Raw genomic sequence first — 16238 nt, forward strand, 5'->3', positions numbered from 1 at the left:
AGCAAATGGAGCTTACATCAACTCTTTTCACAAACAATGCACGGTTAAAATATAAATAACAATACACAAACTATACTTTTAGAGACCATTTCTGAAACGCAAAGGCAGAATAAATCTCCTAAAACACAACAATCTTGACTTAATAGTCTCTGGGTTTCTCCACTGGTGTTTTTTATTAAACACACACAACAATGTTTATTTGCAATGAATACAGAGTTGATCAAGCCTTTAGAACGTCTAGATATTAAACTAATTTAATTTTAGCATATCAGTTTTACATGGCTAAGCCTGAAGGGAAAATGCTGTAGACTTCATTCTTACAAATATTTCAGCTGCGACTGCAACCATCAGCAACAACTATAATTTGTCCATGATGTTGTGTCTAATTTGGGACACGAGGCGGTGGCGAGACTGTTTGTGCTTTCAGGCTATTATCAAAAGTGTAATAAATCCTTTGGAGCAAAACCAATAATAGTAACAAAATACTGAAAATACTATTTTCAGGGCCAAATATCAATATTGCAACAGCTTTTCCTCCCTTGCACATTGCCTACACAGGTTTTTGCTATGGGGAGCAACAATGTCATTAATTGGTTGAACACAAACGCGACGCCACCACCCAGATTCACATCGAATCAATAATTCATTATTACTACAGAGATTTAATGATATTTTCATAAGACCTCTCTGTCTCTTTTCCCCTTAGTCTGACAATGACAAATTGTCTTATTTTAATCTAAACCTCATACCTCTCAGCCTCCACCATTGTTGGTAACACAACAGTATCTGTGTGCAATGTAGGTACAGGTTTGTGTAACGTCCTGTCTTTTTTAACACCTATGAAACGATGATTCTCACAGTAGAATTTCACCTAAAATGGGATTTTTTTTTTTTCCCTGCTGTACAAATAATCTCACAGATGTTTGTTGATACTAGTTAACTCCGGTTAACACACTCTCTTTCACTGGGATTATATTGACTGTCGTCAGAGTTACTAATACCATAATAGTTTTGGTAGTGAGTTCATCTGAAAGTGGCTTTAAGTGACTCACTGGTCAATCATATCCTAAGCTGAGGAAACACTAGCTTTGTAGTATTGGTTTAACCAGGTAACCATGAGACCTCCTTCCAAGGTGAAAGTTTACTGAGAGATTTTGCTTTCTATGCAAGCTAAAAGTGGCTGATGTGACAGTGATGGTCAATGTGTTTGTAGCTGTACCCACGAAAAGTCATGCTCTATAATTTGTATATGACCCATGCGAGGGTCCAAGGAAAGAGGATGCCATATGTTGCACAGATTGTAAAGTCCGCTGAGGCAAATTTACGATATTGGGCTGTACAAATTCTATTTTAAAATATTAAAGGTTAATAAACCCATCTTCACTAAAAAGATTAGAACTTTAAGGGCTTTTCTTCAATCATATGGCCTTAAAGGATGAATGTGTCCTTTTGACTATGAGACAGGCAATATTAGGGGTTTCCATCTTTACAAACTTGGTCCACTGCTTTTGTGATTAGAGCTTAAACACTGATGATCCAAATCCACACATAATGATGAAAAATGATCAGATGTATTTATTTTTTTTGGCTGGTATTCACAACCTGTTTTTCACATATTTTGTGATATTGAGACAAGTAATTGGCCAGTGTCAGTATGTGAGTATGATTTATTAAAATTATCCTATACTGTAGTTTATAGGTTGAGGCCAAATGAAAAAGCTCTGCTGAAGGGTCTAAGTATTGGCATTAACAGCACTGAATTACCATTACATTTTCACTATAAATGGCACCTCTTTTGCTCCCTTTCACTTGCTCTCTCATTTCTCACAGTTCTCCCACTGCCACCATTCGCAGTATAATTTAATAACACACAGAAGCCATGAGTAGGCGAGGAAAGGCAACTAGGTGGGAAGAGCAGTCGTTTTGTGAGGCAAAAGTAAAACGTACTACGGCAGACTTGTGTTGAACTTAGAAATAAATCTAAAGTTCTGGTCACACTCTCTATAGCGCTACTTCCAGCAAAGTTCTCAGAGAAATAAACTGTCAAGAAATATTTCACGATGACACTAAATGAAAAACGTAACCACCTAATTGAATGTTGGCTTTATAAACTGACACATACATTACATTTTTTCTGTTTCATCATTAATTATGTTGATTGATGTCGGTTGATCCACGTCACCTCACCGCTAGTGAAGGGAGAGGCTTCTGCTCATGTTAGTTAGCCTGGTCTCTATATCACTGATTTAGAAGACGATCTATTTATCTGTGAGGAACATGTTCCATCTAAGCCTCTTTTCAGTGATAAACAACCTGCATGACAACTTTACATTGACCGACTTCAGTGGCTGTCAAAGTTTTCTGTCAGGAGCTGAGTGCAGACCTTAAGCTGCCAGGAGCCATGGTCCAAAGAAACTATCATAACACGTACAGTAAGAAACTCACCCCACGTTTTTAATGTCTGAATGTCTCTCTACACAATGATAGGGCTTGGCAACTGCTTCTGAATGACATGAAAAAGGCTCGTGTGTGTCTCTGTGAAGTCAATGGGGGGGCTGATACAAGCTGGTATCATCAATTTTCAAAGCAGATGCAGAATGCTACTTTTCTTGAGAGGTAGGAATCCTCGCTGAAGCCATAACAGGAGGTGGAAAAGGCATATTGGGACTTACATGCACAGGTTTCAGCCCTTCTGTCCAGCATTGAGTCCTCGGGACAAAAACTGTACGCAGAAAGGAAATGAGAGAAAACAGGCTGCACTGTGTTCAACAGCATCCAGGTCAAAGATTGTGCATCGTCATTTTTTATACTGGTTTTTAATCATTTGTGTTTAAGCGGACACAGGCACAAATAAATCAACTAAAATGAAGTAATAGAAAAATTTCCATTTCATGACCAATTTTCAAAAGGCAAATGATAGTCGTAAAAGTGACATCATAATACTACATTGAAAACTTCATTTTAGATTTGTAGGAGATATTCATGTCAATTAAGTTAGAGGCACTGTCGGCTGATCATCACATTTGATATGCCCATACAGTGTGTCTCCTGTGGTAACATGACAAAAGGGATTCAAAAAGGACTACATTTTTTTATTAGTGTTAAATTTGCACAGCGCATGCAAATTATGATGCAGAGGCTCAAAGAGCAGCTGAAACACAAATCGCTGTATGTTGTGCAGTCCTGCATCAAACAAGCTGATCGGTTCATAGAACCTTCTGTCACCATGCATGTTCAAATCAGAAAGACAAATATGGTTGAATTAGGTACAAGTGTAAAGAAAAAAAATCAGCTACACAAATGTCTGATCAGCACAAGAGAACTGTACGTTTTTCTACATGCATACATGATTAGCATCTTCCACTGTTAACATAAAAGACCTATCACTGCAGCCACAAGTGCTAATCCACTCAGCACCACTCCACTATATTAATATAGCTGCCATGTGGAATCGAGCAGCTGCTATGTGTCTTTCCACTTCAAGCCTGAAAATGGACTGAAACTCTTCAAGTAAATGGTAATTTATGAAGCAATTTTATTTTAAGGGACAGTGCACATTAATAAAAGCATTTCTGTAAATGCTCTTATACATTGTCAAGTACTAACAAGACATGCAACACAGAGGCTCTCAAAGTCAACACACACAAAGCAAATAAAATGAGGGATAACTATGTTAAATAGAAACATGGACTGAAGACAATATTATGCTTAGACACTAAAAAACATCCACGTCAGAGGCACAAAACATAACAGCATGCAGAGTATGTGAAATACATAAAGCAGTCAGACACAGCTAAACAACAATAAAAGACATGCATGTAGGTAGATGAGGGTCGACCGGCAAATTCAAGACAGACAGACAGGTGACAAAAGACAGATTGAATAATGATCTTCCATGATGTATGCAGACAACATAGTCATTGATTGCTGTGTTGCAAACTTTGTTAAAATCTCTTTGGACGTGGAGTCCAAAGCAAGCAAAAGTCAAGAGGACACTTAATATGGGGCAGGTCTAATTGTAGTGTAAGTGTCGTGTTGATATGAGGTGTTTTAATTGCTTTTTGTTTTTTTGCATTAATCACGGTTTTCAGTATTTCATCACAGGGCAAGCCTCCACACTAAGTAACAGTGAGCAGGTCCGTTTCAGAGAACCTGGTATTGCACTCCCATATTGCAATATTAGTGTTAGTTTAATACATTAATTAGTTCTACACCTTGTACTCAAAACCTGGTATCTGTCTGCTACAGTCTGCTAAGCTCGGGGCTAATAGGCAGAGCGATTAGTAGGTGCATATCTGATTGCCTCAGAGAGCGTGGGCTGCAGCTCATCTTTCAAACTCTGGGTTTGCATTTGTTTTCTCTGCTCTGAACCATGCCACATCCCAAGGGGGCATTTTAGAACACAGAGGCACACAGAGTGACAAATTACCATTTTCTCTTGTTTGTATGCATAATGGTTCTTCAATTACTTAATGCTGAAGCCTGTTTTCTGTAAAGATACAAAGTTTCTGTTTCTGCACTGTAAGGAGGGCACTGAAATGACTAAATATAGAGTGCATATGTTGAAGAAACTCCTCTCGAGTGTGTGAGTCTTGAAGCTTAAAGTAAAATTCCTTTCTGTGACTTCTAAAGCATTTCCTCTTTTACACACTAGCAGAAAATCTCAGAAATAACAGGCTGACAGGCATGCGACAATTCACTGCTCAGGCCTCACGGTACAACACAAGACTGATTCTCACTTTGGTGAAAACAGATGAGTGTTTGAATATTGGATTTCCAGCCATGCTAGCAGCAGTGATGGCAATGTCGGTCTGTCAGTCGGTCAACCACTTTGGTCCCGCTGGAAATATTTCAACAGCTTTCTGATTTAGCCATGGGATTTGCTGTGAATATCCAAGTTCCTTTGAGACTGACTTGACTCTGGCGATCAACTGACCTCTAGCACCCCCAGCAGTCGGCCAGATGATGACATGTAAAGATATTGAACCCTTGACCTTTCATGTAAGTCCATCATCAGGTCAATGTAATAGTCAATGTAATTTGCTAATTAGAAAATGTTAGCATGCTAACAAGCTAAACTAAGATAGTATACACTAACATCTACATGCTAGTATTATAATTGTAAGCATGTTAGCATGCTAATATGAGCATTTACCTCGAAGCACCACCACAGCGCTGAAAAAGATACGTTCACATTTTTGGCCCATGTGAACATTAGAACAGTTTCTGCTTGCTGTGACCATAAAACAAAGTAGTTGAATTAAATGATGATTATATAATTAAATATATTATGATCAAATACCAAGAAGTTGCTCCTCCAGTTCCAACAGCAATGATATATGCATGATTACTACCTCAGAGTCCACTTATAAAGGCACGGGCACAGTATTATTGTCTGGCTCGAGTTCCAAATGAAAGAGGAAGTGATTATGATTGATTAATCATTAGCCACTGGGTGTCTATAGAGCTAATTTAGATAGCTTAATTAATATTAGATTAATTGCTTTTGCACCTGTCAAGGTTAAAGTGTTATTAAATAATTTATATTTGAAAACACTACCTCAATTGTTTTACTCTGTCTGTCATCTGCCTTCCTTGGGTCTCTCTTTGTGCAACACCTTTAAGATATAACATAATTAAGGACTGTGCAGTGTGTCTGTAGGTGTGGGTGTGGGTGTGTTGGTAGGCGTGTTCTAATATGAAAAAGTATATATATCACATTCAACACAGAAGCTTTGGATAATGTTCTCCTAGTGAACATCCCATTTTGTAGAAATCACGGATACAGAATTTCACAATGTAGGTACCAACGTAGTGGCAAGTGAAAGTCTCTCTTCAATCTTGGAGAAGGCTTCGGTCATCTTTATCTTGGAGAAGAATAGGTAAAAAAGTCAATGTAAAAGTTGAATCATGTAATCTGTGATATTAACAATACAAATATAATTTGTATCTTTATATGTATAGTCTATATTTAGTTTTGAATTAACCTGCATTTGTTCAAAACTTTGTATTTATGCAATCCGAGCCCATCTTTTTAGGCAACGTGCACCCACCCAACAAAACAATGAACTCTGTTGGAGAGGAGCATGTATAAACTATGCCTCTAGCATGAGCTTCCTAGACCGTTACTTTCTTGAACCCTCTCTGCATGTCAAACGAAGAGGAATGTGCAGACTGAACTTCAAGGTAAGAATATAAAATTAAGTAGTTGGTTGAATATTGTAGTCTTTCCAATTTTCGTATTGTTGTAGAAATAATAAAAAAATAAACCAGAAGCTTTTTGTGTAATTTAAAGCTAATGTTAGCAAGTGGCTTTAAAATATTTGCCTCTAGTGTAACTTGAAGCTATTCTGTCTATAAAGTAGTTGCTTTTTGTGTTTTTGAAGCTGACATTAGCAAGTAGTTAGCTTCAAAATAGTTGCTTCTGGTGTAATTTGAAACTAGCTATAGCATGTGGCTACAAACTAGGGGCTGCAATGTAATTTGAAGCTGAAGTTAGCAGGTGGACAGAGAGTGACCTGCCCTATAGAGACAAAGGGACATCGAAGTGCACAACCTACAAATTGCTTGATAGACAGAGTATACTTATTCCACATGCAGCAAAAAGTTTTTCTCTGTGTGCTGGCATTGTATGAATGTGATGTCTAAGTGGCTCATATTCTTCTGTGTTTCTCTGTGTGCAGGCCAGGGTCCCCTCAAGGTGCACAGATTGAAGGCAGAGTTGCGCTTCCACAAGGCTGAAGTGTTGCCAGCCTTATCCATGGTGGTGTCTCAGTGAGAACGACCAACGAGTGAGGTGCAAAGTTGACAATGGACTCTGAGTAAGCAAGCAACCTGCAGCACAGCTGACCTTTGGCCTTGGACTGCTCTCTCTTCTTCCCAGCCTCTATAACACGGATTGTTTCCCTCCCTGCTTAACCACGACGAGCACAGATATTTCACCTTTGGATTTTTAGCGCATTTATATGATAATAAACTGAGTTTTAAACCTTTCCTGTGATGTGGTCTTTTGCACCTTGGTGAGACTGGTTGGACAAATCTAGAATCTGAATGCCCACGTCCAAGTACGTCGGATGCTGTGGGTGTGTTAGAAAATGTGACAAAATGTAACTTTGTGGTTCACAAGGGCTGAGCTGTGCCTTAAAAAAAAAAAATGTTCTTCTCTTTTGCGGTTGCAGGGAAAAAGTATTAGACTCACAGAAAGATAACCAAAAAGAGAGACAAACCAGGGTTTTTTATTTTGAAAGTTTCCATTTGATACATCACAGGGCTGCATAGGCAGTGAAAAAAAATTGCAAAAGTGCTTAGAATTTGGAACATTTGGAAAACAAAGTAGATTCCAAATCAAGTAAGTAATGTGTAAATCTGAAAAAAATAGTAGATTTTAATTAAAAATAGACATTTTAAACTCTTAGACTTAAGTAGATCCCTCACTAAAATATGACTAAATAAAAGCTAGAATACTAAAAATTAAGTAGTTCATACAAAGACTAGTCTTGATACATGTCAACATTAGAATCTAATTTAATTTGTAATTTTTTGTTATTTCAGTATATCTAGCAGGAATTGTTTTTCTAAAAGCAAAGGTTACATCCTATGCGGAAGTCTTTTACTGGATAGTGACACCTATTAAACCCGATTAAAAGCTGCCCTGTTTTTAGACCTTTGCATACCCATACAGAAAAGACTATAATTATGTAACTACAGTGTCTATTTTAATAATTTTGATGTTATGATAAAAGGTAACACTTGTGAGATTTGATCAGCTGTTTAAATATCAGTGTATATGTTACTGGTTAAGAGTAAATTAAGATGGCACACAGCTCAAAATGAAAAGTTTCAGGTTCGCCTGAAAAAAAAAGGACTTTTATTGTCATTATTTTCTTGAAATGAGGCCCTGGCTAGCCTAAAAACTCTCACAAATCATAGCACAACATGTTAGCAGTCTCTCTGCAAAGTTTGACTTTGATAAAGTGAAGCAGAACATCATGAGAGAGATTTTAGTACAGAGAGTTTAGGCGAGGTTTCCAAAATGTGCATTCGGGCACATTCGGGCACCATGTGTGCCATTTGAATTTTCTCATGTACCAAACTACATATTTCACTTGTATATTACTAATGGTGTTCAATACATCCCAATACAGCAGTTTTGGGCTTTTTTGGGGGTAAATTCAACCAGACATCCATCTTTTCCCATTCAAAATAACACACAAATCAACTGAATATTGAATCCAAATGGAACAGATTTATTTTCACTGTAAACATTTGTAACAATACAAACTGTAAAAACCACACAAAACCAAAAAACTATTTACATTATTTACACAATTGTCCATTATGCCCAAAAAAAAGAACACACACACACACACACACACCCCACACCCCCAACACTACAAACTACAAGCAGACCATGATTATGCCAGGATTTTGGCCTGAGAACACTAAAAAGACCGCAAACTCCACAACAATAAATCGATCAATAAATCGATCAATATAACATTTATAAGACAATCCATACCTTTCAGATGACGGAAGATGGTAATCCGAGTCACTCGAGGAGTCCTGTGTGTTGGCCGAAAACACGAGGTCTTCGTCGTCCGACGAGGAATCAGCCGGAATAAACTGACTACTGGGGTCTTCGTGGAGCAAATCCAGGACTTCCTCCGCGGTGAAACGTGTCTTGCTTCCTCGTTTCGACATCTTCGTAAAATTTAATGCCAACGTCTTCAAACAAACCGTAAAAACGAGGCTAAAAAAAGCTCGCTGCGAGGCAAAAACAGGCGGAAGCGGCGAGTCAACAACGTGCAGGTGCTGTGAGACAAAGGGAGGCAAGGTGCTGTGCGTACCTGTGGTAGCGTGCGTAATCGCGATTCTCGTCTTGCTAGCTATTTTATATTTACGCGTGGCAATATCTCCCGAACCCATTGGTCGAGCTCCATGGTACACACCTCCCTTGAATTGTTAGAGCCAATAGAATTGAGTAATCCTGTTGAAAATGACTGACAGTACTGTTAGCCAGTCAAAATCAGCAAATCTCCGTAAATTGTGACGTGATGCTCCGAAAGCAGGGAGAAGGTTCCTCCCATCTCCCTCGCTCAAAATACCCCTCCCAAGGAAAAAGAATGACGAATATGTTAGACAGGAAGTCCGTTGAACTTTTACCGGCGAAAAAATGCGGCGATATATGCTTTTTCTTCATGAAAACGCCAAAGTTTAGGGGCATTTATATAAGGTGCCCCCCATCTGGACGGCCCCGCGGAATGAAGGTTTTAATGTAAAATCTATTCAGTAGCTCTGTCCAAATTTAGGGGATGGATCCTGGAAAGGCAGCAATTCCAGACCAAAGCCATTGTGATAGGCTGACATGATGTCCCAGAGTGAGGATTTCTCCAAATGTGGTCAAGATATGGAGCCTTCTTTTGCTAACTCATGTGGCCTTTACAGCCCTCAGTATACCATGATACATTGTGCACCATCACTTGCTCAATGGAGCGTTTGAGTGATCCTTGTTAACTACCAGGAAAAAGGACCCCCTCTGTGGGCTGCATCCTTTGGAGAATCCCGTCTCTGATAAGTGACGATAGTGATGGTTGCAAACTTGTCACTGCAGCTGACCTGATCACAATGTAGAGTGAGCTGTTGTGAGTATTACTGTTGTAATAATACTGTAAATACTGTAGAGACATAACCAAAACAAGCACTGTTTGAAAGGTTGCTATGGTTGGTTCAACCATAGCTTAGGAAATGAATTCCCCTTGGTTTCCTGGGAGAAAAAAAAATTACAGCATGCAACAAATTGAAAGTGCACACAAGTTCTCCCATGGATCTCATGCTCTTGAGATATAATTATGTAATAATTATATATCCAGCTGTGTAACTGACACAATCTCAGCTGCCCAGTTGTTGCCACAGGAGTTGTGAGAACGAAGTTCTGTCAATACACGTTAGGGCTTTTGAAGCTCCGATCCTCACACCGTTAAAGCGGAGCAGACAAATGAGAGCCTCTGGCTGATGCAACAGCTTGAAAACATTGGTGAAACTAACTCGGTGTCTTTCAACGTCATGTTTTCATAGAAATTAAGTTTCACTACCTGCAATAGATGGTTTCTTATGGAATGGATCTAAAACCAGATCATTCATGGTTGCATGAATTGTAAGCTCCAAACATACAGTAGGGTCAATACTAATACATTTTCTACTAATCTGTAGCCCTTTACAAACTAATATAATACATACAGAATAACAGCCAATTGTAGTCACTCACGCCAATCAACGAATTACGGTTATCTTAGGATCAGTTCACTCAAATGACACATGATAATGGCATCTAGTATTCATTTTTTAGATTGTATGCAACAATGTTACTCACTAAATACTTTTAGTTTAATAAATGTATTAATATTTGCTTCCTGTATTGTTACAGTGGGATGTTATCGCAGAGATGGATGAGCAGAACAGACCCATTCACACCTTCCAGGTTTGCAACGTAATGGAGCCAAACCAGAACAACTGGCTACGGTCTGGATGGATCCAGCGGCAGGCTGCACAGAAGGTCTGGACCACATATCACTTCCCTAAGACACATTTTACTTTGCAAGAAATTTGAATCAAATGAAGTAGTAGATTCAAGGCCTGATTGTGACATTGTCTCCAGGTTGGCAAAGTGTCAGGGTAAAAATGGCAGACAGATGTACTGAAAAAAACCTCATGATTTCACTCTGATAGAGAAGATTCCATTGAAGTCAATGCAGAACAGTGCATGATAAATCAAAGATGGTGCAGTATTTCTTCTTTGCACATTGACTGGATTGTCACTCATTATGTCTGAAACTGAGCTGTATCACTAACTACTGTTAGTGAGAAGACGAGTGACAAGACAAGACAGCAGTAGCCTGGTTGTGCTACTGTTGTCTTGTGATATTTTTGAATGACTAATGTGCACTTTTACATTTTTTCGTGGGTTGTATTTTACTCTTTTTACTATTAATTGTTTGTAGTTTTTTGCTGTCTTTTTTTTACTATTTTAATTACTTTCTATTGATTAATTAATTGTTCTGATGCTTGCACCTAAATGATTTTTGTATAAGATGTAAACAAAAAGCCTACTATTGGTCAAGCAATAGGTAGAGCTGACTGCAAAATGTTTAATAGGCCTATATTTAAGATGTTAAATGAGCTCGGGATGATTTATTAATTAATCTATATTTTAACTCAGGTATATGTGGAGCTGCGTTTCACACTGAGAGACTGCAACTCCATTCCTTGGGTGTCTGGTACCTGTAAGGAAACCTTCAACCTCTTTTACCTGCAGACAGAAGAACCGCTCTCTGCAGGGACACGGTTCAGGCCTTCTGACTATGCCAAGGTTGGTTATGGGAGCCGCATCATGAAAAAACGTTCCCTGTTGTGCTACTGGTATGATTCAGTAACAAGGAACTTTGCTAATAAGGTGTTTGTTGTTGGCTTCAAGGTGGACACCATAGCGGCAGATGAGAGTTTTACACTGGCAGATCTTGGACATCAGGTTTTCCGCCTCAATACCGAGGTCAGGGAGGTGGGACCGGTGACACAGAGGGGCTTCTACTTGGCCTTCCAGGATGTGGGAGCTTGTATTGCCCTCGTGTCTGTCAATGTCAGTGAACAGAGGCGGTGCAACTTATGTTTGCATGAAATACAGTTGTGAACTTGTCAATTCTATTTCTTTCACAAGACTGGCAGTACTTCAACTTCCTGTTTTTCCATTTCTTATAAGGTGTTCTACAAACGCTGCACGTCGACTTTAAGGAACCTGGCATCATTTCCTGACACGGTGCCACATATGGACTCATCCTCTCTGGTGGAAGTAAGGGGCGCATGTGTGGAGAATGCAGAAGAGAGGGACACACCCAAATTGTACTGTGGTGCTGATGGAGACTGGCTGGTACCCCTGGTACCCCTGGGCCACTGTGTCTGTAGTATTGGCCACGAGAAGATGGATGGCCACTGCCGGGGTAAGGAGTGTGTTTGTGTTTGTACTCATTTTAGAGCACAACAGTGAACTAAAGCTGGAAATACAGAGAAGGAATCAAATGGTGAGAGAGAAATGGGGAGACGAGATGAGAAGGCATTGCAAAAACAGATCTCCAGGGCCTCCCCAGTCATCTGCAGCAGTTTGAGTTTACAGAACTGCTATTCCCTCCTCTCATTCTAAGATCCTGCATCCTTGTCTGATCCTCTCAATCGTTCTTCATCTCTTCACAGCTCCACCCCCTGCCTCTCATCATCTTCTCTCCTCTCTTGTCCACTCTGTTTTGCTTCACTTACATGCCCCTCCTTTCTCCCTCTGTGTCCCTTTATTTGCTCTGTTTTCATTTCTCCCTTTTAATTCTCACTCTTGCTGCTGTCTCATCACCATCCTTTTCTGATATGAGACCCTAAACCAGGCATGTCCAAAGTCCGGCCCGCGGGCCAATCACGGCCCGAGGTCAGATTTTATACGGCCCGCGCCTTCTGTCTTAAAATGTATTATTTATGGCCCGCCAGCACAGTCAAAACGGAATGAATAAATCATACAAATTCAACATGCAATTCCTCTTTTCACCGCATGGTGGCAGCACCACTCTGTAACTGTAACTTTTTTTTAATTGTCTCTGACCCTTCAACTGTCATGGCTACGGCAAGTAAAATAAGGAAAGTCGATACCGAGGGCCGCCGCTTTCATATTTTTTCACCGAAAAAACCCCCCCTCCGTTACAGTTCAGACTTGCTCGGTTAAGGATAACGTCCACTGCATGCGGAACTTTGTTTGTTAACATGCGTCATTATCGCGATTTAGGAGGAAAAAAAACGTAACGCGATGAAACATGCCCGGTTCAGTTCACGCGGTCACTCGTTAACGTTAAACCGGAACACCGGCGGATCTGCTGGCAGGTTGTTTTTTTTAACTCAAAGTAGAATGAGGATGATTTCGTGGTGACAATAACTTTTAAGACCACGATGATGAGGCCCAGATACTGATGATATGATGAGGTCAAAGAGCTTCAGGGAGAGGACGCTGTTTGTGTAGCGCAGCTTGATGCAGGGCTGAGATGTGAAGGAGCTGGGCCTGGATAAAGGTGGAGCTGGGCCTGGATAAAGGTGGAGCTGGGCCCGGATAAAGGTGGAGCTGGGCCTGGATAAAGGTGGAGGTCTACTCTAAACAGACGTGAGTACAGCTTCCTGCTGTCGCAGTGTTTTAGAAATATTGATAAGGCAGGGTATGCTAAATGCTGCCTCTGCTCCAAGGAGATGAACTACAGTAACAAGGGCTCACGTGCCCTCTCATCACACTGCCAGACACTGTTCACTGTGATGACAACAGCCAGGGTACTTCCGGTCCCAACAGGGCCCTGAAGTAATGATAGAGAGGGTTAAGGTGCCTGTATCTTCATTTCAGCAGGTTGCTAATGCAGAGGTGTGTATAGATCACAGCTATTACTTTACTCTTCATTCTAATTTAAATAATTGAACTGGATTGAATGCATATTATTTGCAAATAGAAGATAGGCCACAATTCTAACAGATTTACAGTAACAGTGGAAGTTAATACAGTAACGGGGTTCAATGAAAACTAATCACTTTATTTGTACAGTCGATGGTTCTCGCTACTCTTGCTATCTTTGTTTTTAAATGACAAACTTTTGAAAATGAGACCTCGTTCTCAATGGATTTTGTCTACATAAAAGGTTAATAATAATAATAATAGATTGAAAAAACTATCCAGCTGTTCAACCAGAGCTGAAATACTGATTAATAACTGAATAATAAATTAGTTTTTTGCTTAAAGTAAATGTGTTATCACTTAATTTTCTTGCTACATTTTAAAGATCATATTTAAAATAAAATTATCCTTGTTGTGTCATTGAAAATATAATTATTAAATAATAGTGTATGTATAGGCAACTTGTATTGTTTAAAATAATGTCAGCAGGGACTGTTGGCCCTTGGTCATCTTCACATTATCAAATCTGGCCCTCTTTGAAAAAAGTTTGGACACCCCTGCCCTAAACAATGTGGATAAGAAGAGAGTAGTGTATGTCACTGAGGATTTTCATTTGACATTTCAAAATGGCTCTCATAAGGAGGAACTTTCTGGACTATTTAAATTATTTGGTTCAAATGGGAAAGTCTTTTTTTAAAATATCAAGCTGTTTAGGCTTTCTGCTGTTTATATGTCAGTTGTTGTCTTGATAAATATCATGCTGTGGTAGATAAATGCAAACATTCACCCACATAGCATTTACATAAACACTCTAACAACTTTGATAAATACCATAACATGTGGTTCTGTGAAAGGCTTTTTTTAGGATGCCTCTTCTCCAATTAGTTGTATCAGCATTATCAAAAGATGGCCTTTCGTCAGCAAAACGGATTAAGAAAATGTTAAGGAAACTGTTGAGTTGTTCCAGATAGTCTTTGGCCTGGTTTCCCAATTAGACTGTGCAGACAGACTGGGGGCTAGCTGGCTAATTGCCTTCATTTGTTAGTTTCACAGCTAATTTAGCTTGCACCTATAGTCTTTTTTTAAACTCCCCCAACCTGCTCTTTCATTTACGAAGCTCAGACTTGCTGTTGTAATTAAGGCAGGTAAATGGAGCCACACTGCATGATTACAATTTAAGTGCACCTCCTATTACTTGCTACATTTTGCAGACTTACAGAAGTCTCAGCTGGTTGGGGTGAAATTCATGTAGTACCCCTGTGGTGATATGGTTACTCAGGTTATTACAGCGAGAACTCTAACAGTCATTAGCACAGTTGATATGTAGGGCAGGCTGTTGTATCTCCTTTATTTGCTCTGCGGGTGTCATTTTTCTTTTTATCTCCTGCTCTTTTCTGTGCTTCGTATTTATCCTTTCTCTCTCTTGCTCTCAATCATCTCAGAGATGTAGTTAAACAATACAGAAGAGATTACTGATGAGACGGCAGCTTAGGAGCAGCACTCTCATGGTGTCCCTCGTATATGTCCTGCATCTATATTCTCCCTGTTCCTCCCCTTTGACAGTAGTTGCTCTCGATTGTACTGTAGCTGCAACAGTGTCTAGGGGATCTTGGCAGCCGCTACAATGAATGGGTCGGTAACTCATGTAGCAGGAACCCACTGGACATTTGGAAAACAATGTATGCTTGTCTATTTATTCACTCATATGTACTGCACGTTCTTTGAACTGACAAAGCTAAGTTGTCAGACACCTCAAGTTGACTGTAGGAGATTTTATGTGATAATATTGATATATATATATATATTGCTTAAAACCTATTTAGAAACTGCTCATGGATTAAACAACCAGATCGGAATGTCTGTTTTCAAATAATCCAGGAAAATATGCAGCTGAAGAAGTTATTGCATCACATTTATGTAAAAATCATGTACAGATCTAATATTGCCAATAAACCAGTTCTGCTGTTGATTTGCAACACAGTCCACAATGGTCGAATTCAACCAGAGAACGGACAGCTATCAAAGTAATAACGCTACAGCAAAAATTCCGACAGTTGACCGATCTTTATCGTCTCACAGTATATATCATCCTGTTGCCCAACTGGAACTGATTTCAAGGAGATTTGAGGATGATTGTCCTACACAAATATTTTTCACAAATACTCTTGGTATTCGTTGTCTCCAAGACGGCAAGTAGTATTGCCACTCTAGTCTTGATTCTAACCTCGTAAAGCTAGCTGGATAATTTATAATGACTAACAGTACACAGCTCCCATCACAGTCATCAGTCACACAATTTGTTTTGTCAGCAGTAAAATAATTGTAATATAATCCCAAGAATTTAATGCTACACAATAATACTGTATGTGAATATACGTACAGTACATACAAATCAGTTTCAGCAGACATCATGAGCTGACCTGAGTAAATGCACCTAAAGTTTAGTTTGGAATTCATTTCAAACTACAAATAACTACAGAGTCCACAACAATCATGATATAATTCAGAGGGCATGTCATCACATGCAGCGGCCATACTGGTATTAATTAGTGAGTTGTACACAATTACCTATGTGACTGATGTAGCCAGTCGCTACATTACAATCTCTGTTATGGTGATGAATTACTCACCTACACATATACTTACTGCATGTACAGCATGTCAGCAAAATACAACAAGTAAATAACACATAAAAACTGTTATGAGGCCAACAGTATTCAGTTTTGATGAAGCTAGACCAGCAGTTTCCTCTGCGGTCCAGTCTCTGTGTCTACTAAAC

The 16238-nt window shown here is 39.3% G+C and overlaps 1 protein-coding gene across 1 annotated transcript in view; it reads left to right on the top strand.

The window, feature by feature from the left end:
- The window catches only part of LOC306702172 (ephrin type-A receptor 6-like), a gene marked incomplete at both ends in the record, with an annotated part of 55639 nt that overhangs the window by 8415 nt on the left and 30986 nt on the right, over nucleotides 1-16238 (top strand). The window contains 4 exons of the mRNA XM_079167721.1: nucleotides 10424-10552; nucleotides 11216-11365; nucleotides 11471-11632; nucleotides 11753-11990. Of these exons, the coding sequence (XP_079023847.1) occupies nucleotides 10424-10552; nucleotides 11216-11365; nucleotides 11471-11632; nucleotides 11753-11990 (679 nt within the window). The remainder of the gene's footprint in view (nucleotides 1-10423; nucleotides 10553-11215; nucleotides 11366-11470; nucleotides 11633-11752; nucleotides 11991-16238) is intronic.

This window comes from Pholis gunnellus (genome assembly GCF_910591455.1).
Source record: "Pholis gunnellus genome assembly, chromosome: 1".
Lineage (NCBI taxonomy): Eukaryota > Metazoa > Chordata > Actinopteri > Perciformes > Pholidae > Pholis > Pholis gunnellus.